This window comes from Zootoca vivipara, chromosome 5 (assembly GCF_963506605.1).
Source record: "Zootoca vivipara chromosome 5, rZooViv1.1, whole genome shotgun sequence".
NCBI lineage: Eukaryota > Metazoa > Chordata > Lepidosauria > Squamata > Lacertidae > Zootoca > Zootoca vivipara.
The window spans coordinates 163,807-187,640 of NC_083280.1; the positions used below are offsets into that span (position 1 = coordinate 163,807).

At 47.4% G+C, this 23,834-nt stretch overlaps 1 protein-coding gene across 10 annotated transcripts in view; it reads right to left on the reverse strand.

The window, feature by feature from the left end:
* The window catches only part of DLG1 (discs large MAGUK scaffold protein 1), an 89,700-nt gene extending 67,132 nt beyond the window's left edge, over positions 1-22,568 (reverse strand). For 6 of the 10 annotated variants that reach the window (XM_035134103.2, XM_035134102.2, XM_035134101.2 and 3 more), the window contains exons 1-4: positions 22,289-22,567; positions 21,776-21,907; positions 19,804-19,970; positions 2,457-2,627 (exon numbers count right to left, since the gene is read on the reverse strand). In XM_035134103.2, coding sequence (XP_034989994.1) covers positions 2,457-2,627; positions 19,804-19,970; positions 21,776-21,907; positions 22,289-22,307 — 489 coding nt within the window. In that variant the 5' untranslated portion in view covers positions 22,308-22,567. Of the gene's footprint in view, positions 1-2,456; positions 2,628-19,803; positions 19,971-21,775; positions 21,908-22,288 lie in introns of all 10 variants that reach the window. The other 4 variants (XM_060274235.1, XM_060274233.1, XM_035134092.2 and 1 more) reach the window with 1 other exon arrangement.
* Between the last annotated feature and the right edge of the window lie 1,266 nt (positions 22,569-23,834).

A 23,834-nucleotide genomic window follows, 5' to 3' on the forward strand; every position in this document is an offset into this window, starting at 1 on the left:
GCGTGTGTCCAAAGTCCAAGAAGAATTTTGCATTATCCATCATTCAACCTACTTCACATGCATTCTTATGAAGCAGCTCAACATAAGCAACCCTGTTCTGTAGGTGGGGGCAATAGGGAGGGGGCTGAGGGGACAGCCACTTTCCTAAGGCGGCCTTCCCCAACCTGGTGCCCCCCGGCTGGTAAACTACAACTCCCATCAGTCCCACCCATCCCAGTCAATGTTCAGGGATGATGGGAGTTGCGCCCAGTTGCAGCTGGAGGGCAGCATGTTGGGGGAGGATGGAGAGCCAGTGTGGTGTAGTGGTTAAGACCCGTAGACTTGTAATCTGGGGAACCAGGTTCAAGTCTCCGCCGCTCCACATGCAGCTGCTGGGTGACCTTGGGCTAGTCACACTTCTCTGAAGTCTCTCAGCCCCCCTCACCTCACAGAGTGTTTGTTGTGGGGGAGGAAGGGAAAGGAGATTGTTAGCCGCTTTGAAACTCCTTCGGGTAGTAATAAAGCGGGATATCAAATCCAAACTTCTCCTCTTCTTCTTCTCCTTCTTCTTCCTCTTCTTCGGAGTTCATGCCCAGCCTCCCAGCACACCATCTGGACTGTGCCAGCTGCACCACAACCTCCCACGGCAGCCTCCCCTCTCCTGAACTGCTTTTACACCATCTACCATTCACTGGCGTGCTCTGGTCCATGGGGTCACAAAGAGTCGGACACAACTAAATGACTAAACAACAACAACCATTCACTTGCTACACCTTTCTGTTGTTTAAACAAGGTCTCTTCTTGTCTGGTTCATCGTGCACAAACCAAACCACTGTCTTCCATCCCACCCCATGAGCCATTCCGCTTTTCAAAAACAGCCCACCAGATGCTGCTCCTTAGTACTGAAAGAACCGCTTCAGGGTCCCGCCCTTCTCACAGCTGTCCTCCAGCCCCACTGGCAGCTCGTCCACAGCCCTCTTGAACCCACTGCCCAGAACTCGCCACCCAAGGCAACCTTGCTAGTGCTGAGCAGGGAACTCCTGAATCTCAGAAACCCACGCCACTCTCACTGCTGGCACCATGATGCAAAAGGTCAATGCCTGGTCAGTGCAGGCTCAAAATTTGCCAGCGGTCCAGTTCTTGTGTGTGTTGCTCTGAGCACCCCTCTTTTAGGGTCACATCAGAGAAACTAGGGTACTGACATGGAGGCATGCACATTATTAATTGTTATGGTACCGGTAGTTGTTAATTTGATTTATTTACTGCCCTTTATCAAAAGATTCCAGGGTGATGTGCAACATTAAGAACACATTTTACAGCTTTAACAGACCATAGATTATTTAATGGCCAGAGGCTTGGGTAAAGAGAATCTTTTTGCCTGGCACATGAAGACCATCTAAGGACAGTGCCAGGCGAGCTTCTCTGATGAGTGTGTTCCACAACTGGGGAGTCACCACAGAAAAGGCCCTTTCTGGTGTTGTCACCCTCCAAACCTCTCAAGGAGGAGGAACATAGAGAAGGGCCTCAGGTGACAAGCGCAGAGCCCAGGTCAGTTGGCATGGGGAGAGACGGTTCTGAAGGTCCTGAGCCATTTAAGGCTTTATAGGTCAACACCAGCACTTTTAACAGGACCCAGAAACTAATTGGCAGCCAGTGCAGTCAGGTCATGACAACCTTGAGCTAGGTTAAGAACTCTGAGAACTTAAAGAAGAAAAGTCACTTGATCCAGGGACAGTCGACATATATACTGGCCGATTCCTACCTCTTTTTCTTAATGATGGCAAAGGCCATTCAGCACATAAAAATATTCTTCACAACTGTGGGGTGGGATAAGTGAAGGCAAGTGACAACAATAAGATGTAAGTCATTCACTGCTCCTGCTCAGGCTGCACAGAAAAAGCATTTTGCCTTCATTCTGATTGTGCAGATAAAAGATAACAGATAGATTTCTACAGGATGGGGTATTAGTGTGTGAAAACAGTCCAGATCCACTGATCCCCACGCCTGTACCTCCAGAGAGTGGAAATGTCAGGTGCAATCCTGGTGCCCAGGCATCTTCACCTGGCTAATTTCGCACATTGTTGGGAAACCCTGTTCTCAACCCTAAACTCAACTGAATAAAAAAAATCTTACAACAGAGGAATACTCTGGTTTTCATGCCATAACCTAGAAATGGACTAAGAATTTGCAGACAAAATCCTACACAGACATTAAAACAACAAATTTGTGTGAGAGTGAAACCTTAGATTCCTCAAACAGGAAGAACCGGTTACATTGCTTCAGAGATGCAGTAGGAAATGAATTAATAACACGTCAGAACTTCATGTTATGATTAGAACCCACCAATTAGAAAGACATAAGAGCAGGACTTGGAATGAACATGAAATCTTTACAGCAAGAAGAAGGCATGCAAATTTTCACTGGACACCTGACACGTCACACCCAAAGAGGCTCTGAAATATGTGCCCGCCTCCTACCTTGACTGGCGAAATGTGAGAGTGGGACACGAATCCATGGATGCTCTCAACTTGAGAGAGGCTCTTCTCAGAAACATGCACAAGCTCTGGAGCTGTTGCCTCACTGGGAGCTTCCCGGGGGGAGCTGTGCTCTGGCGAAGGAGTGTCGTCGTCATCTTGAGACCGGAATTTCTGGGGGGAGGGAAAAGGTTCAAAAGGAGACCAATTTTACAAGGCAAACCTCAACAACACAACTTGCTTCCCCAACTTAAGAGGAGAAGAAGGCGGCAACAAGAGAGCTCTGGCTTCTCTGCAACGGTCCCAGCACAGGCTCCCCACGTTGCACATCAAGGTTGCGTCCCTCCCCTTGTGCAGCCAAGTCCCTGCCAGACTCCCCACCCCCACGTAGAACCACCCGCTTTTACTTATTTGTAACATTTAAATTCCATCTTTCTGCAGACCAGAATTCAAGACACCTTAAGTCAAAATGACACACATACTCATCCCAGAAAATGCCATAAATTATTATTATTATTCATTTCATTTCTATACCACTTTATGCTTTTAAGAAAGAAATCTCATAGTGGCTTACAACCTACATTAAAACATTTTTAAAAATCCAAAATAAAACATCAATGAATAAAGTCAAATAAAAAGTATACATTCAAGCAAAATACAAAACAAAAAAAAATAGCAAAATAAAGAAATAAATCCATTTAACATTTTAGCCATTAGAAAACCAGTTCTATAACCTAAAGAGCTTGGACACAAACAAACCAATAGCACGTTAACAACCAAAAGCCAAGAGAAACATGGCAGATTTTACCTAGTACCCAAAGGCTAGTGAACAAGATGCCAGGAGAACTCCCCTGCCGGGGGTGGGGGAAACAAAGGAAGGTACACAGAGAAAAAGAAGTTTTCTCCAGAAAAAGGCCGCCCACAAGCGAAGGTCCCTGAAGACGGGCCTCTGGTGGCTACAGCAGCTGCTGGGCAGGCTCACAGACCAAGAGGAAGTCCTTTGGAAAACCCACCTGAGACCATTTCTAAAGCCACCATTTAGAACTGTGCCCAGAAATGAGCCAGGAGCCAACAGAGTCCCTGGGAAGAGCCAAGCCAAGAGGCTCACAACCCCAATAGTCAACAGCCGGGATGCCATGCTTGACCCAGCACAAGCACTGAGAAAAGTGAGTCAGGATGTGACTCACGTGGGGGGGGGACACCTGGCATGAGGCCATCCTGGAACCAAAAGGACTGCAGCGGAGGCACCAAATGATGCTGGGAAAAGGCATCCCGGTGGACCAGTCGCCAAGGCCATCTAGGCATAGCCAGCAGGCCCGGGCCTTCCATCGAATCTCTGAGGAGGGGCGGTGTGCTTGCGTGTGTGTTTAGAGGCCAACCTACCCCACCTTACCCTGGGGGCCACTGGCTGAATGGGGTGCCAGTGGATATTTACTTACTTATTTATTTATTTATTCCATAAATTTTCATTAAAAATTATATACTGCTTGGATGCAGAAAAACTTCAAAGCTTATCCCTACTTATCCCTACTGTTTGTTTCAGGTTGGAGACTGCCTGAGCACTCAAGCAAAAAGGCCATGCTCTCCCTTTTGTTCAGAGCCAGGGGCTGGGAATTCAAGTGCTCTCTCTGCCCTGCGGCTCCCAGTTCTCCCTCTGCAGACAGAGTGCTGCCAACTCCAGCATTCCTCCACCCGTTTCAGTGCAGTGGGCAAATGGCAGTTTGCAGCCCTCCCTCCTCTTTGTAGGAATCATTCTGAGAACCAAAGATGGATGGCCAGGAGGAGGAAATCAGCTGTTACAGGGAAGAAACACCAAGGGATTCTTTAAAGAAGAGGAGGAGGAAGAAGAGACCTTTCTCCTCCTTGATGTAATAAATATCTGAAGTTCTGCGCAAGAACTATGAAAGGCACACAACCGTTGGCACTCAGGAACAGCAGCTGGAGCTAGGAGCCATGGGTCAGTCACTGTTTCATTAGGCCAGTAACAGAAGCCAAAGATCTAGTTCTTGCTTTCTGCCAAGACAGAGGATACTGCAAATGGGCTGGTGTTGGTACAGCTCAGGCTACAATACTGCTCACATGTTCTAGGCATGTTATTTCTTAGCCCGCTTGTGCAAAAAGCATACCAGAAATAAGCACTTCTAAGTAAGCTTCTCCATTTGGGGTTTGGGCTTGGCACCGTTAACAGAGCATTTTAATCATTTTCTATGGGCTGGATCGGCTTCAGGAGTAACAGCAATAAACAACTGGGGGGGGGACGTACAAACACACCTGCAAGCACCACTGGGACTCTGAGGCTTCACTGGCCTCTGGGACCAAGAAGTTTAAAATGGTACTTTGGAAAAAGACACACACACAGAGTGTTTGGGGGCATCTGTAGAGACAAACCTTGGCAGCCTTGTGGAAACCACAATGGAATGTGGAGATGCGCCCCACCCCACCCCACCCCACCCCACCCCAGGTCAATACGGAGGAAGGGGAAACATCCTGAAACCTCAACCCCTCCAAGTTATTGTTCCGTCACTGGTGGGGAAGAGAAGGAAACATGAATCTGCAGTTGCAGGCAGCATCTACTGTATAATCTCTTCAGGGCAAGTTTTCCCCGGGCACATTAAACCTCCTCTGCTCACAACCGGCATGCAAAACACAGCCTGTGCGGTAGGGAAAGTCTTAGCTGCCATCCAGACACTCAGACACACTATTTATTTGTTTACCGTAAATTTCCACAAGGTCTCTGGGCAGGTTACAACTATTTTAAAGTACAACATTAAAATCTGTTACAACAAATCATGGTCAAAAACATAGGGTGGTCCTCCAAATATGTCTCAGGTGTCAAAAGCCAGGGGAAAGCGGTGCATCTTCAGCATATAACAAAAGCTACACAACACTTCTCTGTGAAGGGACTGTCTATTCAGCCACTAAATTAAAGGGTCCGCCTAGCACTGGGTACTTGCAGGCCACACTGGAAGTTGGAAGAGCTAATACACAAACTGCTGAGATTTCACATGAAACATGCACCCAACAGGAAGACTTTTTAAAAAAAGAATGGAGCTGAACATTTTTGCTTTTCCCCAGTGTTGGCAGCTGTGAGGCAGCTGCCAACACTGAAAACTCTTTATTGCCTTCATGCAACCCTCTCCCCCATTTCCCTCCCAAAGCTGCCTTCCCATCACTGCACTTTCCGCGCAACGTTTCAGTCACAAGTCAGTCCTCAAACCCCCTGGCTGGGTCAACTGAACCTGCCTGAAGATCTTCTCAGAGGCAAAATGCAGCTCGTGCTGCTTCAGCTGTTCTCTCTCTAAAGTATCTGCAACATGGGATGGAAACCAATTGCAGCCTGGGGAATCTCAACCCACATTGTTGTGAGGAAACCCCCAAATACTGGGTGATAACATGCATTTCACTTTTTTAAAAAGGAAGGAAGAAAGAAAAGCCATCAAGTCAATCCAAATGGATGCTTTGCATTAAAGGTCACTATGCCCCCTTCTTGCTCCATCCCAGTTTGTCAACTCAGCCCCCCCCACGACCTCAGGTGTCCCCCCAGGGACCTCAGGAGGCTTCCATTCCGACAGACAGAACCCTTGATAGCCACAGAATAAAGCAGGAGCAGAACATTTAAGATGGCAATTAATAGAGCTACTTCCTGCTGTAGATACCTTTTTATTACTATAAGTCACCCCAGGAGCTCAATAAACAAAAGAACAGGGTATGAATATTACAAAGTAAAAACGGTAACTACAAAAACATGCCGTGCTTTGCCAGGGCAGTGCTTCAGCATTCCCTGGAGGTTTTTCTACTCTGCCTTTTAATTGTTCTCCTGCAGAGGGTGCATGTGCAAGATCCCTCGGACCGAGCAGAGATCGCTGCTGCTGCTCCCTGCCTGCCCCCAGCACGTCACCAAAAGCATATGACTTAATCCCATCCCATGGCACAATTCTATTGCTACAGATCCCATTAACAAGGAGACGCTGCTCATTTATTTAGATGTGCCGGAGGTTCGGCAGAAACGCCGTTCGGACCCACCTTGCATCCAAACATTAAAGAGACAGTGTTGTTGCTGCATGCTACTTTGCAGTGGCACAGCACTGGAGAAAAGCAATCCACGTTTTTTGTGCTAGGAGACATCTTTTCAGACCCAGGACACCTCCATCATTCAGCAACCGAGATTCAAGAAGAATACTTTTGGAAAGAAGGGCTTGCTGCCTGCCTTGGACGTGTGAGTCCATGATCCTCTCAACCGAAAGCTGAGACAGAAAAACAGCACTGAAGTCCCCACCGCCTGTGGGATCCAGCCGAAGAGGTCCATGTGTCCCTTCCCAAGAGGCTGGCTCCCTCTTCAGTTAGAGAAAAGGCATCAGCATGACGAGAACTCTGCAAGGGCTCCCTTTTGGAATCCTCTTGGCCAAAAATCTCCAGGGAGGGGAGCGGGAAGGGAGGGAGAGAAGGGGAGGAGGCAGTTCCACCTGCTGCAGGCAAAGTCAGCTCCGCTATGTCCTCCATAAGGATAAAAGCAGCTCATCTGGCCGCAGCCACTGCTCTGTTGATGCCAGATGCTGAGGGGGAGGGGCAAAACGCTGCAGCAACCGACCCATCACAGGGGGCACACACAAGCACGCACCAGAGAGAGAGAGAAAGAAAAGCTCTAGCAAGCCCATTTCAGACTGTAGCAGGAACTTGGAAATCCAAGTAAATGCAGCCAACTTCAAAAAAATTCAGCCACTCACTGCACATTTCCCGGTCCTATCTGTTAGCTTTGTCTACCTGGAAGGCATGGAGGGCTGGCACCTGGAAAAACCCACCAATATATGGGGCATCCTGAAGCTGTCTCTCTTGGAGCCCATTTCCATCGGTGAATGGAAGACATTGGGTATCAGCAGAGGTTTCATCGCAATGACAGGGCAACCGAGGGGCAGCAGTGTTAGTGGGTTGGAAAGACCAATGTTAATTATTGCAGCCCGTGCCTGTGGAATGCTTCACAGTGAATCAGCACCAGGAATGAAAAACTGACATCAATGTGGGCAGCCATGAATCACTCAGACATTCCCATCTTCTGAAGGGGGCTTCCCTTCTCACCACTGTGCATTCATTTCCAACCCACAGACTGCAATAAGAGTTATTAGCACTGTAAAGGTAAAGGGACCCCTGAGCATTAGGTCCTGTTGTGACCGACTCTGGGGTTGCGGCGCTCAGCTCGCTCTATTGGCTGAGGGAGCCGGCGTATAGCTTCCGGGTCATGTGGCCAGCATGACTAAGCCGCTTCTGGTGAACCAGAGCAGCGCATGGAAACGCCGTTTACCTTCCCGCCGGAGCGGTACCTATTTATCTACTTGCACTTTGACGTGCTTTCAAACTGCTAGGTTGGCAGGAGCAGGAACCAAGCAACGGGAGCTCACCCCATTGAGGGGATCTGAACCGCCAACCTTCTGATCAGCAAGCCTTACAGCCAGTTTCTCAGGGCTGGACAATGGCTTTGGGGCAGCAGGATTTATTGCTGAGACTAGATAAGGATTTGAAATAAAAGGGCAATCCAATAGCAATATTCATTGCTGCATTAAAGAAATTGCAGGAGAGAGGAGTTATTGTTTCATCTGTCACCTCAAACAATAAGCTCTTGCACTTAGACCTGGAACTGGCAGAGCTGACCGTTCATCTGACCATTATGCTGCCGCCTAAGGGGGGGGGGGTCGTCTATCAGCACCTGGCACTTTTGCTGCAGGGTCCCTGCTTGCACTGCTTTGGAACAAAAACAAAGGGAAGCAGCCAGTGCAAGGCAATGTGGTGCCCCCCCCACTGCCCCTCCTATCACCAAGTCTAGAAAACAGATGCAACCCTCCCAAGGACAGTGTGGCTGTAGATAGGGTAAAAACAGGTGGCAGGCTCAGCAGTTCAATCCCACGACACTGCTAACTTCTCAGAATAGTTTGGGCCGGCTTTGAGGGGCTAGTTATGTTCTTTTGCGCTCCTCCCCCCCAGGAGGGGGAAGGCTTTTTAGCCCAAAATGCACTAGCAGCACTTACTTGGTCCAAGCTTGGCTGTTTCAATTCCAGGACCAGCCAGCCCTCCTAGCCAGGTACACACACAGAAGAGGGGGCAGAAGGACCACAGGTTTACACCTGAACTGTGTGTGATTCCTTCTCTCTCCGACAGGGAACATCTTCAGCTCCAGGAACACCTTGGAAGCCAAGTGATGGACTGGAAGGCCACATCCAGTACACAACCACTGGCACTTAATGTGCATATCATTTTCACAAACACTGCAGGCGGATCAAATGATTTAGACTAATTGCCCTCAAAATAGGAACACTGCAGATTTGTTTTTCAAATGCCTGATGTGTTTCTAGTTGAGTTCATCCATACCTATTCTACGAAGGCCTTTCTAAAATAACATTACAGTCAGACCGGCTCTCCAAGATTTAGCCAGCCTGAGCAAGCAGCATAAAAGGAGCAGGATGCAGTCCTTGGGGCCATACAGTGCTGGGGGTAGGGAATCACAAGCTCTGAGCCCGTTTTCTTGGATGATGCCTCAGGACCCACCCTGCCAGGCACACCCAGAGAATGCATTTGAGACACATTAAGAGGTTGTCTTGCCTAACAATACGATGCACAGACATGGACTCCCACTTCAGCAAAGCAAGGCAATGGCTGCCTTGCAAAGATCCGCTTGTCCAAAGGACTTGCTCACAATCATTCAAACCAGCAGAATACCAGTGCATAGATGATTTTGCCATCTTTTCTAATTGAAATCAATGCAGCCAATACATGGAACTCTACCAGACTGATAGAACACTAGAAACATATATGGCTCACAGAAAGCCATGGTCCACAATACATCTCTAAAGCCAGCTTTAGAAACAGAAAATGCATATACTGTACAAGTAGAATTTGTCTCACAGGAAGAGAGGCCCGTTTAATTCATGGAAAGTGTATCATAATCAAGAGTGACAATATGCTAAAGCCCTGAAGTAGACGTCTGATTCTGTGACATCTGGTTATAAGGAACTGGGGGCTTGTGCCGGATGGTTCAAGGCTGCTGCTCCCTGTGGCAGAATCAGCCTCTGAGGTGCCGCTGCTCCAAGGGGAGAGAAGCAGCCGGCTGCAGCTGCAGCAAGAGAGGCTTGGGTGGGAGTGCCCCATTTTTTGAATTCCCTTCTTAAAAGAGGTTCAGTGGCATCGTTTTCATTTTCTTCTCAGCATCAGCTGAAATCCAGGCCTTTTCATTCTATTTGGTTTTAATTCTGATTGTTCCATCTCCTGTAATTAGCTATTTGCTGTGTTTTTAATACCACACTTTGTAAACAGCTGAGAGCTACAGCTGAAGAGTGGCTGATATTGATTTGAAATCAATAAAGCTGGAATAGGCTTACAAAAGATGATGGAAGCAATTCTGGGGCCAGCATTACACTGTAGGTCTCTGTAGGTATGAGAGACTCAAGATGAGACTTCAGTGAAAAAGGTTACAAAGTCACGACAAAGGGCTACAAAGTTTTCAACATTAGGAATGCAAAAGTTTGACATCCATAGAGGATGTTTATACAGCTCTGAAAGTTTTTGTCCTTATTTATTATATCTAGATGCTTTCCTGCCCTGATATTTCTGAGCACGCGAGAGAAAGTTGCATTGCTGCAATAATCTCCTCTAGACACAATGAGGATGCTCACAGCTCCTCTTCCGCCTTTCCACAGAGAATCAGCCACCTGCAAAGGGCCCACAATTCCTTCCTTCCCATTGCTCAAAATGGATGCAACACATCCAACCCTTTCGTTTTCCTCACAGTGGTTCTGTCAGAACAAGACATGCCTTTCGCCAACAGCAGAGGGCAGCATGTCTTCTCTATTCCTGAAAACACTCCAGAACCATAGAATCAGCGAATGGCAGAGATGGGAGGAACCCCCAGGGTCACATCCAGTCCACCTTTCTGCAATGCAGGAAACAGAAACATCTCAACCAAAGGTAGGCACTTTTCAGCTTATTTACATGGTAAATACACTCTGTCCTTTGATAAGGTGTCTTATAAATGAATAAAAAGCACAAAACTTACATTGCAAAGTAAACAGAACAAAACTGCCATAGTGGAAGAATGCAGACCCTTCCTCACAGATTTGTGCCCTAAAACCTCTGAATTGGTGGGCTAGGCCTTTAAGCCAGTGGTGGATGGTGGCCACGGGACCCGGTAGGGCCTCAGGAGGCCACAGACAGTGTGGTGCTTGACTTGCTCTGGGTTTCTCCAACCTCCTTCCATTGCAAAGATACTGCGCACATGTAAGCATTGCAATTGTACAAATGTGTAGCCGTGTAAAACCATGTAAAAAGACAGGATACATATAAAAGAAGAATTGGTTTCCACTGAATCAAACCTGGGACTGTACCTGCAAAGCACATCCTCTTTCCCCAAAGGGCTAACAGATGGAACTTGGGAGTTTAACTTAAGTGTTAGTTTATTATGTGGTTGGTATCCTACAGTCCCCAAGAAACTGCCTCCCTTCTGTTTTTGAGTTGTTAGACATATTATTTATATTAAAAAATGGTGGCCAGTATCTAGTTATAAACTTTAGCTTCAAGATGTGTAAATCTTAGCAAAGGTATAAGATGTTATACTTCAGAAGTAGAGGCGTTGAAAGTGGGGGGGGATGCCAAGGTGGGGTGCTGAGTGTTTCTTGATCAGGAAGATTTGAAAGAGAGACTACCAGTCTTTATACCAGCTACAGTCATCATGGCAAAAATGCAAGTTTATTTTATATGGCAAAGAAACTGCCACAACTCACAATAAAAGGTATGCCCGACACCTTCATTATTTAGCTTCTGAAGAATGCTGAAGACACACCTCTTTTTGAAGCTTTTGACACATGAAATGTCTATTACCCACCTTATTACTATGATTGTAAGTTGTTTAAAACTGTTTTAAATACTGTGTTTTAATGTTATAACCTGCCCTGCAACCTTACGGTGAAGGACAGGTAATAAGGAGCAGTTATAATACTAATGATGAGAGTGATCCCCAACTGTAACATTAGGCTCATTGTAATCAATAGGCAAGTTCCTTCCCAGTGGGTTTTCTCTATGTCTCAGGCTCGCTGTCGCTAAGACATCAGGAAGAGCTACAAGAATGCAAGGCTGCCCTATTACTAAGCTTTTCATTTGCTTCAGGTGTTTATAACAGAATGTGATAAATTAAAACATAGGAATATTAAGAAGGGAAGGCAATCTGAACATTAGATTCCTTCTACGTAATTATATTGGTATTATAAAAACGAGGTATCACTGACAGCTAAAAAAAATCGGCTCCTCACCAATATTAAAAATATCTAAATGGAAGATTCATGTTCAAAGAACAAAGTGCAATATGCTGAAAACCAAAACACACACATGTGAGACAAAGTAAGTTAAAGAAATGTAACTTTAAAACATACAGAATCCTTTTGTAGCATATTTGAACAACTGATTACTTGTAGTAATACAGAGATTGAACTGATGTGATTAAACCATTTATTTGTAATCTTCTTAGAACAGATGGTATTTTTAGTGCCCCAGATGTTAAATTTATGGTTCATATTATGATTACCTGTGAAGCTCTGTTGCTTCAAAAGTGTGAAAATTAAAAAAGGAACAGCATAATCTATCTTCAGTATATTTTATATGCTTTTCTTTTACAAGTTTTTAATTTTGATTCTTTTGAAATGTTGCAATTTTATTAAACAATGGGTTATACATTTCTTAAAATAAATAATACATGACCTGGATGCTTCATTCTGCATGGCAGCAGCTCACATTGCTTGAGACAAGTTTCTAAACCCCAGATCAGCACCCTGTTATACAGAATGAAGTCAAAACCTCTTGGAAGGTTCACTATTAAAGCCCAGAGCTTGGAAGGTCCAGAGAAGTTTTCCCACTCAGGGACTGACACTCTAAATGGACAATGTGCAATGCCAGTTATCTTAATGACATCAACCCTGGATCCAACAAATGCAGCGCTCACTTAAACATTCCCTGAGCTCAAAACAGAACTCTAAGATAAAGCTGTCAGGCAAAAGACGAGACTTCATCTGTTTCTGCCATCAAGGCAAATCCCTTTGAAGGCAACATTTGCGCAAATAGAGAGGAGGCATGAAAGGATGCCTTCATTTTCCTACCATAAGAAAAAATCACAGGCTTTCACATCTATTGCTCTAAAAAGCCATCACCTGTAAACTGCCAAGATACTCTCAATTAAAAGTTGTCAGATTCTATTCTCACATGCAGACTTGATGAAGTAGTTTTAGTTTCATTCCAATGACTGTGCTTGCTGAAGGCAGAATTACGGGGTGGGGATGGGCTTTGAAGAGTCTCACAGGAAGAAAAGGTCTTCACGCCAGATGCGACGAAAGTCCTCTCACTTTCAGTCTTATAACTCTGACCTCTCAATTATTAAAAGCACTAGCAGGGATTTCTGAGGTAAATCAAACCTCCCACTTATCCCTCTAGCCTTTCTTTAAACCCTCTAGCACTTGTGGGTTTTCAAAAATAAAAGAGAGTCCTCTTCCAGCCTAAACGTGACCAGGTACCTATATAGACTTGGGGCTATAAATAAGACTGTTCCTATGTGCGCTCAGATAAGGGTTTCCCTTCACTAGAACCTCCCTTACTGTAAAGCTAGCCTCCTTCCTGAGGTAACTTTATTATCGCTCAGAACCTGTCTCCTCCTTTAGCCCCCCCCTTTCTTGGTGCACTCTCAGCCACAAACTAACCTTTCTCCTCTAAAAGGCAGTTTTGACAGTTTAAGAGTTCCCCACCACCTGGGTTCCTGGGTACCTTAGCTGGAAAATGAAATAGACGATTACTAATGTGACACTTTAAAGATGGATATTTATTGGCTTGAATCTTAATGGTTGCTTTCTGGTAACATTGGTACAAACTTAATTTCACAGGTAACGTTCTTGGTAATCAAATAACAGAATACCTATCCACTACTTCATCTACTCTAAAATCTACCTTCTCCACAACCACCCAAGCTCCCACACAGAAAACCCTCAACCGCCAACTGACATAACTGTTCCCCTTTCCATTTAAAACCCCATGCAGGCCACGCCTCCCATGGAATGTTGCTGCCAGTTAACCAGGAGTCTGGGTTAACCCTTCGATAGGTTGGTTGCGAAACAAAAACATAGCATAACAGTTTCAAATCCGCCACACCAGACCTCTCTCAGCCCACCTCTTGCGGGACCCCCCATTCCACTTCCCCAAGTCAGGACGCTTGGCCGTTTGCAAGCGATGAGGCAGACTGACCATTGTCAAGCACTGGGCAGCATCAGCACAGCTCCTGGACAACATGGAACTTTTGTGTCACAGGGCATTTAAAAAGGGAATCCCTCAGATTAAGATAACCATTAAAAAGGGAAGATTAAAGGTTATGTAAAACTAGCATATGAGTTCAATTCTGAGAGTTCAAGCAAAGCAGCAAGAAGATGCTAGCATTTGTATGCATTCAATACCATAAAGTATTATGGGGAAGAGAAAATACATCCATTTACATGCATTCGTTTTGTGTCCTGCTAAGCAAGCTAAGATATCCCAGAGGAGGCTGAATGACAGGCTTGAAATGAAATTTTCCCTACAAAAAGTTACAAAGCATGGAAGTTAACCCACGGCTTCCCACAAACACAGCCACCAGCCCTGCTGAAACTCCATCTCTTACCTTGGTGGTTACAATGCATAAGCAGTCCATTGCTCCACACAGCCAGTTAGTTTACTTTAAGTCCATTATTTGGCCTGTGGTGGTTTACTGAAAACTGGGGGGGGGATAAGGGGGGAAGATGGAAAAAGAAAGAAAGGGGGGGGGGGTCAAAGCATCAAGACCTGTCGCAGGATGCAGCCAAGGAAGAAAGAACCCAATAGGCAGAAACACATGGGAAACAAACAACTGTAGAAGAAGGAGGCTTTTCCAATGTGCTCCAAATTATTCCTGAGGTTGACAATTAACCTGCTTCTTCATGCAATTTGCTCCAGTGCTCCCAGTTCTAAAGATGGCTCAGTGGATGAGATTCAAAGCCGTATTTAATTAAACATATTTTGAATAAACCACTGAATTTAAAAAATATCTCTCTCCCTCCCCAATGAAGCATTCCAGTAAATGAAACAATTTTAGCATCTGGAGTCAGTAAGATAACAGATGGAATATTCCATGTATAATTTTTGAAGGGGTGGGAAGTGAAAACAGAGCTTAGGAAGACAAACAACAAAGCTTGAATTTAACTATTTTTAGCACTTGCCAATCTTGAATGCACTAGATTCCACAGGGTGTGGCTCAAAGGCAGCACCTGCTTGCCTATGGAAGACCCCGATTTCTTTCCAATCCAAAGGGCTCAGGGAGCAGGGCTGAGAAGTCAGTACTAAGCAAGACTCTGCCTAAGACAGCTTCTGCCTATGTCCAAATGCTTCTGGAATTATTATTATTTTTAAGTAAACACTAAAAAGACAAAGCAGGAGCTGCTACAAGCAGACCAACAGCACTCCTGCAAGCTTTGCTGATCACAGTGCAAGACAAAGTCACAATGTACATAAACTGTGTGCTCTATCCAGTAGACCCAGTGAGATTCATGGTCATGGCTAATTTAGGTCCATTCATTTAAAGGGGTCTACTGGGAAGGTAAACAGCGTTTCCGTGTGCTGCTGCGGTTCGCCAGAAGTGGCTTTGTCATGCTGGCCATATGACCTGGAAGCTGTACGCCGGCTCCCTTGGCCAATAACGCCAGATGAGCGCCGCAACCCGAGTCGGTCACGACTGGACCTAATGGTCAGGGGTCCCTTTACCTTACTGTGAGTGGAACTTTGTTGGCAGATGAAGAACCCAAGTGGCTCTGACCCTCTGGGCTACTCTGGCCATCCCCACCGAGGCTGGCAGCCAGGCTGAGCTCTCCTCCTCCCTCCCCTTGCATAGACCACTACCCAGACCCCCATGACCCTGAACGATGGAGAGATCCAGAGTTCACTGTGCAGGAAGGGAGTCCACGTGTGCATCTGCGCTAAGACTACAAAGTTGCTCCACAGGTGTGAGCGGGAGCCCCTCTTAGCAGCACTGACAAAGCGTTAAGTTACCAAACTTAAAGAAACAAGACACAGACTTGAAGGAGGAGGGACACTCAGGAGAGCCTCTCCTCCCCCTTCCTTCTCGAACTTCTGCCTGTTGAATCTTACCCTTTCTAGGTCACCAATCAGCCCAAGAAACAAGGGGGGCACTTTGAATATAGGATCCATTATTAAATCCCGGGATCCTGGACCAGCGCACCTTGCACCTCCAGCAAATCCCTTGCAATTTATAGAACATCAAGCCAGCTCTCCAGACCTCTGCTTCTCCCTGAGAACAAGGCAAGTTCCTGGCTTTACTAACTCTGGTCTTCCAACAAGGTGGAACTCAAATCCATCTAGGTGCATGGGAATTCCTCAATCCTGAGACTGGCAAGCACACACAAACCTCACTGGTCCAATTATGAAACTTTATTAAGAGTATACAATGGGACCTCGGTTTTCAAGTAGCTTAGTTCCCCAGCAACTTAGAAATCAAACACCACAAGTCAGTGTTCTGGTTTGCAAGCTTTGCTTCGGAAGCCAAACGTGCTCCTGAGCTTCCGTTTGTACTGTTGCGCTGCTAATTTGTGTGTCCCCCATCGTAATTAAAAGCTTCCTGCCTTCCCATTGTACTGATGTGCTGCTAATTTGCGCCCCCCCCCCCATTGTAACTGACGCCTTCCATTTCCGATTGCAGTGTTCTGAAGCGATATTTGGTGCTTTTGTTTTTGCTATTTTTATTTTTTATTTGTGTGGCTTTTTCGTTTTTGTGACTGTGACTTGCTCTTTGTTTTATGGGACTCTGACTTGTGATTTCGTTTTGGTGACTTCTTTTGTGACTAGAACCCAGTTCAGCTACTGATTGATTGTGTGACTTTGGAAATGGATAAAAGACCCCCATCCAAACAATGACTATGATTAGTGCAGGTAACAAAAAAAATTTAATTTAAATTTTTATCATCTACAATACTGTTTTATTTATTTTATAGTACAGTACATTGATATTGTTTTCATTTAATGGATCAATGGTCTTGTTTGATAGTAAAATTCATGTTAAATTGCTGTTTTAGGGGCTGTTTTTAAGTCTGGAATGGATTAATCCATTCTGCATTACTTTCTATGGGAAAACGCACCTTGGTTTTGGAATGCTTTGGTTTTAGAATGGACTTCTGGAACGGATTAAGTTTGGGAACCAAGGTACCATTGTATACAGGGAATTTTGGGGTTGGCCTAATTGGCCAGCGGTTTATAGCCGGGTGGGTGGGGCACAGGGAAATGTCTTGCAAAGGCAGGTGACAGCGTCTAGGACAGGCATCCCCAAACTTCGGCCCTCCAGATGTTTTGGACTACAATTCCCATCTTCCCCGACCACTGGTCCTATTAGCTAGGGATCATGGGAGCTGTAGGCCAAAACATCTGTAGGGCCGCAGTTTGGGGGTGCCTGGTCTAGGATGTGGCTTGTTTTAATAACGTGTAGCCTAAGGCTGGATTTGAAAGAAGGTCCTGCTGCTCCTAGCACTTTTTTGGAAACAGATTGTGTTCCAAAATCCTGCCACATCTGTCTAAGGAGAGGACTATATGTGTATAACCTGGGGTGGGTGAGAAGTTCGCCTTGGATTTCTAATTTGAACTTCCTGAAACAATATGTGAACTGAAATGCATCCTTCTTTCAGAATCCGCACAAAACACATTTTGTGATGTGTTTCCCCAAACGACTATTAAGGGAGTGTAAGACAAATGCTGATATCAGTGAAAAAGACACACAAAACACATTATGTGTCTTGCATGACAGAGAGTTGCACGCATGACAGCTGAGCAGTGCAATGAGCTCTTGGTCCTCCAGGTACAAGTTTCTTCACCTGGAGAAACTGAGAAGGGGTAGACAGATTTGTGGATGAGGCCCCCAAGGACGTGGTAGCAACATGCCACTCCCAGTATGACAGCTCCTCTGCCGTCACAGAGATGGAGGGTCTCAGGGAAGGAAGGGAATTATTCCTTAGAAGGAACTCTTGGAGGATGAAGCACAGCACGCTCACATGCTGAGCATATGCCTTTGGATTTATGACAGGCCAGCACCCAGGCCTGCAGCCACAGTACATTAGGGATAAGTCACAGTGTGATCCTAGAAGCAAAATTTAGGTTGCTAGGTAGAAAGTTGGAATAGGGTACCTCCAAGGTATTTTGCATGTACGGCCAGCGGAACAAGCAGAGCTAAGGGATATCCATGTAGCTTGGTGCTCAAACGCCTTGGTACTCAAACAACTTGGAACCCAAACACTGCAAACTCAGAAGTAAGTGTTCCAGGGTGCGAACTTCCATCGGAAGCCGAACGTGCTCAGTTTTGAGTGTTACGCTTCCGTTTTGAGTGTTACGCTGAGGTCTGTCTGTTTTTGTGGCTCTTTTTGTTTTGTTTTTGTGACTGTGTGGAACCCAGTTCAGCTGATTGATTGTGTGACTGCAGTACATTGTTTATTGCTTTCATTTTATGGATCAATGGTCTAGTTCAATAGCAAAATTCATGTTAAATTGATGTTTTAGGGGTTGTTTTTAAAAGTCTAGAACAGATTAATCCGTTTTGCATTACTTTCTATGGGAAAACGGGCCTTGGTTTCGGAACGCTTTGGTTTTGGAATGGACTTCCGGAACGGATTAAGTTTGAGAACCAAGGTGCCACCGTACAGATGATACAGTGGAAGAGGGAGGAGGTATCCTGGATTCCTATGTGCTGAGAAACATTTGGGGGCAAACCAGGATGTACAAAAGGGAATGGTTCTACTTGAAATTGAAGTTAAAATCAAACTGGAAGTTAATATCAAAAAGGTGGCAGAGCAGCTTTTAAGCTGACCCCTAGAAGAAAGCCTCCAGGGGCTAGTTCAGGAGGAATCCTACATCCTAAAGGCAAAGCACATTTGATCATCCAAGCAGGGAAGGGGTAGGACTAGGCGCAATGAACGTGCAGCAGGAACCAGCTGCCTCTCTAAGAAGGTCTTGAAAGATCATGGGGGCTGTCACTTCCGACATCAAAGAGGACACAGAATCAAAGAAACTAGACACCTCAGAAGGGGTAGACTCCTCCTTGGATCATTCTGAGGGGCAAAACAGAATGCTAAGCTGGAGAGACCCTCAGTTTAATCAATTTTATCACATATAGCATCAGGTGAATATCTCAACTTGAAGATGTTAACCTTTCTTAAGCATCATCCGAGAGTCAATCCTACTCCAATGTGAAACAGAGGCAGGCTGAATAATGGAGACATGCTGAGAGAGACCGGATGGCACAATAAGCCTTCACTACAAACAATAAAATCCAAAAACATATGGGCCTTTGTTTTACAACTTCTTTTCAGATTGCTCACTTCCACCTTTGGCAACACATAGAACATTCCACATCCCTCCATAACCTAATGGGGCAACAGATGACAATGTACTCTTGTGGACATTTCCACTGGAATAGACAAATATTACGTATCGTATATACTCAAGTATAAACCGACCCGAATATAAGCCGAGGCACCTAATTTTACCTCAAAAAACTGGGAAAACCTATTGACTCAAGTATAAGCCGAGGGTGGGAAATGCAGCAGCTACTGGTAAATTTCAAAAATAAAAATAAATACCACCCTATGCCTTTCCCAGCTGTCAGCGGCGGGGTAGGGGGAGAAGCGGCGAGGAAGGATCCCTTCCTCGCCGCTTCTCCCTCCCCGCTGCCTCGCATCGAGCAGGCATAGGACAGGGGTTTGGAGAGTCGCAGCGTTGCAGCGCAGCGCTTCTCTGAACCCCCAGTCCTGTGCCTTTCTCCGCTGCCGCCCGCCTCACTCGAGTATAAGCCGAAGGCGGCTTTTTCAGCACATTTTTTGTGCTGAAAAAGTAGGCATATACTTGAGTATATACAGTACTCTTATCTCTTTACGCCACAAGAGTGTTTTGTAGGTTGATTAAACTGAAGGACAGCAACATTCCTCAAATCCCACCAAGTAGCAAGCTTCATAAGCCTGGGTTCCTCACGTACATGGCCCTAATTCTAGTCACTGAGACACAACTGTTCACTCTTCAATGACTTCTATATGGAGAAACAGGAAGACTGTACAACCTGGAAGAAGTGAGGGAAGGTGGGCACACCCTACCTGAGCCCCATTTCCAATTCTGGTGTTTCCAGCCCAATGCAGATTCCCTGCCACACAAGGATACAAGCTTGGCAACCACCACTCTTTGATTTACTGTCAAACTGACCACATTTCTGTACAGGAGATCTAGATTTAAGAATGGCCATCCCATTGGCTCAAGAGCCAGAGCAAACTTTTTAAAGGCATACCTCTGTGGCTGGGCTAAGGCTGCTTGGCAGTGTTTCAGAAGTCACTGTTGTGCTTGGAAGGCTGGAGAAGTCCCATGTATTCACAGGCTGTACAAATTCAATCTGCTTTGAGCGATCAACACTTTTGGGATTGTCAAGTAAAGTCACTTCATAAAATTCTTGAATATCTGGAGATCGAAAAAATATGGTTCATCACTTGATTTTCAGAATAGATACTGTATGCAGTTGTTGCTTTCTACTTGATCTGCCTTCCACCTTCAATTTATAATCAGATCTCCATCAGAATAAGGGAGCATCTTGTGAACAAAAACACCAGTGTCATATGGCACACACAAAAAGAGATATGCTAACTGTCAGTGGCAGAACTTACAAAGCCTGTAAAGAAAGCACAACTTCAGGATATACTGTACAGCCAATTATACAAGATGGGGGGACAGTAAACTCTCAGAATGAGAAAGCCTTTCCAGGCTTTCTAGCATCTACCCGAGAGTTCCCAACGAACAGAAATGTGAAACTGCTAAGCTTCTAACAGAAAAAATTAACTGTGATCAGCCTCCACACCTGAGGAATGGAAAGCAGCCAGTATAACACGAAAGACTAAAAACATAAGATAGGGGACACCTGGCTTAACAGTTGTGCATGTGAAAAGGATCTAGGGGTCTTTGTAGACCACAGTATTAACATGAGTCAACAGTGTGATGCAACAGCAAAAAACGTTAATGCTATTCTAGGCTGCATCAACAGAAGTTGAGTGTCCAGATCAAGAGAAGTAATTGTCCAACTCTATTCTGCCTTGGTCAGACCCCACCTGGAGTCCAGTGTCCAGTTCTTGGCACCACAATTTAAGAAAGATGTTGACAAGCTGGAACGTGTGCAGGTATCTGAAGAAGTATGCATGCACATGAAAGCTCATACCAATAACAAACTTAGTTGGTCTCTAAAGTGCTACTGGAAGGAATTTTTTTATTTTGTTTTGAGCTGGGTATGTTTAGCCTGGAAAAGAGGAGACTGAGAGGAAATATCTCAAGGGCTGTCATATGGAGGAGGGAACAAGCTGATTTTCTCTTGCTCTGGAGTGCAGGACTCAAATTAATGGTTTCAAGTTACAAGACAGGAGATTCCACCTAAACATCAGGAAGAGCTTCCTGACAGTTAACATTAATATTAATAATTATTTTATTATTATCTGTATGCCACCCATCTGACTAGGGTGCCCCAGCCACTCTGGACGGCTCCCAACAGAATATCAAACATTAAAACTTCCCTAAACAGGACTGCCTTCAGATGTCTACTAAATCAGATAATTGTTTATTTCCTTGACATCTGATGGGAGGGCGTTCCACAGGGCGGGTGCTCTTTGACAATGGAAAGAGGTTGTGGACTCTCCTTCCTTGGAGGTTTTTAAGCCGAGGTTCGGTGGCCAACTGTCATGGATACTTTAGCTAAGATTTCTGCATTGCAGGGGGTTGGACTAAAAGACACTGGGGTCCCATCCAACTCTACAATTCTATGATTCTATTCTATGAAGCAGAAGCATCAGGCTTCTGCAAGGAAAAAGTCTGTCTCACAAACTATGCTCTCCAAGAGCATCAACAGGCAGACAGACAGAGGTGATCTGACTGACATTGTGTACTTTGACAAGATAGCCTACTTCTTCAAAGACCTCTGAGTAAATTTATCAATCATGGATTAAGAGGAGAGGCCCTTTGTGGATTAGGAGATGGCTAAATGGTAGAGAAAGATGGAGTTTTCCAACTGGAGATATAGAAAGTGGAAACTGCCTTTTAAACTTGCTCCTAAAGGATCTGGAGTTAGGAGGTGCAGAGAGGTAGCCAAGTTTGTCTATGACACAGGAACTTGCCAAACTGAGTGTGCTGCAAAAGAAGCAAGACAGCAAATGCAATTCCGTTTCAATGAGCGCCGAGTGATGTCTGCGCAGGAGCCTTCCCCCCGCCGCTGCCCCAATACTCGCCTAGGAGAGCCTGGAAGAGGCTGCTCTGGAAGATGCCGATGACTCTCTCCACGGAGCTCCGCAGCTGCCTCTCGTCCGCCCGGCTCAGCTTGGCGCGGTAGTCCTCCAGAAGGCGCAGGGCTCGCTGCGTGTCTGCAAAAGGGGGCACCGTGGCTGCCATGCAAAAGGGGGCACCTCCTCGCGCCCCTGCCCCGCCCCGCCCCTCGCTGCTGCCTCGCTCGCCCGCGCGGGAGGCGAGAGACCCGGCAGCGCCGCCCGGGCGGACCGCGCTCTGCACGCGCTCAGAGGCTCCCGAGCGGCGCCGCCCACGTGGCTCCTCCTGCAGCTGCTGCCCCGCGAAGGGGCCGCCTCGGAGCCGGGGGAGCAGACGGGGCTCCCTCCCTCCCTCCCTCCCGCCTCCGTCCCTCTGCCCCGGCCCGGGGCGCCGCCGCGGAAAACTTTCCCGGAGGAGGCGGACGGGGCTGCCGGGCGCGCGCGCGCTCGCTCGCTCTCGCCTTCCCTCCGGCTCCTCACCTTGTTTGCGGACGGGCATGGCGGGGCGCGGGACAGCCGCGGGGCCCGCCTCTGCCTCGCCCTCCACGCCGGCCCTTCTCCCCCGCCGGGCGGCCCAGGGGGCTCCTCTGCCCTCCGGCTGCCCCACCTCCAGCGGCGGCTCCGCTCCCGCGCGGCCAACTCCGCGCCGCCTGGGCCTCCCCCTCCTCCTCCGCCGCCGCCTTCTTCCCTCTCCCGCTCCCTCCGGGGGGGCCGCTCCGAAATTCCAAACTTTCCAGGCAAGATGGCGTCGCGGGCCTGGCCGGCGGAGGAGGAGGGCGGGGCAGACACGCCCCGTCGCCGCCCGCCCGCCAATCCGCGGCGTCGCCCGTCGCCCGCTACCTAGGGGGCGGGGCGGAACAGGTGAGAGGCGGACGGAGCCCCGCCCACCGAGTTCTCTGAGGAGAAGCGCGGCAGAGAGGGGCGGGCGGGCGAGCGGCTCCGGCGCCTCGTCCCGCCCAGGGAGCCCCTCGCCCCTCGCCCCGGCCGCCGGGGGGAGCCGAGTCGGGCGGACAGCGAGGGAGGGCTTCCCAAGGCGCTAGTCCTCAGCGGGCGTCAGGCAGCGAGCCCTTCGGGGGTCCCGTCATCGTGTTTGTCAGAAGACCCTTTGGGGAACCTCTTCGCCGCCGGCCTCCCTATTCGGCTGCTGGGCCCGTGGAAAGGGCCAATCCCAGGGGAAAGTGCTCTCCCTGCCTTGCGACGCCCAGGGAGCAGCTGGAGGTCCTTTGTCCTGCCGAAGAGGCGGAAGTTCTGCGGGAAGAGTCCCTTCCATTTCCTCAGCCACACCTTGCCTTGGAAGCAGGACAGGCTCCGTGGGCCTCAGGGGCGAAGAGCTGGAGCTGGGTTCAAATCTCCAAGCCATCTCCACCAGTGGTCAGCAGCATCCCTCTGCAATAGGGGGCTGAGAATGCTGCTGGAATCATGTCAGCGCCCTTGACCCTCTGAAGCAGCCCTGTGTCCCTGCTGTGCGCTAGGATTACCCCACCACCACCCTTGAGGTGAGAGTGGGTTGCTGTCAGTCAGGTTGGGCCATCTCTGCCCAAAGGGAAAGGCAGCCTGCCTCCCACAGGTGCACCCAGCAGTCCTGGACAGAGGTCAGGTGGTGGTGGGTCTTCAGGCGGTCAGAAACTGGCCAGAAGTCCAGCGCTGGGGCTGCTGCTGCTTCCCACTGCTTGGTGGGTGTGGGGAGGGGCATATTTGCTTCTGTGGGTGTGGGGACTCTGGAGGGGCATTTGTACCCAAACGCATGGAAATCTTGCAGCCTACGAAATGCATACTCTGGGTCCCAGACTCTGGATCCTGCTGCTGCATTTCAAGAAGGAGAGAGAGCGCCTCTCCTTCAGGGGAGATAACATCTCTTGGCACAGCCTTCTTCCTCACTTCAGGGCAAGGGCCATTGTTTGCTCTCTCCACAGGTGGCTTAATGTGGCTTGGGAGAGATGCCCTAGATGGCTGGTGAATCTGGAGGCTGGCCAGGCCGTTTGATGGGCTGCCATGAAGGCAGGGACCCAGTCCACAACAGTATCAA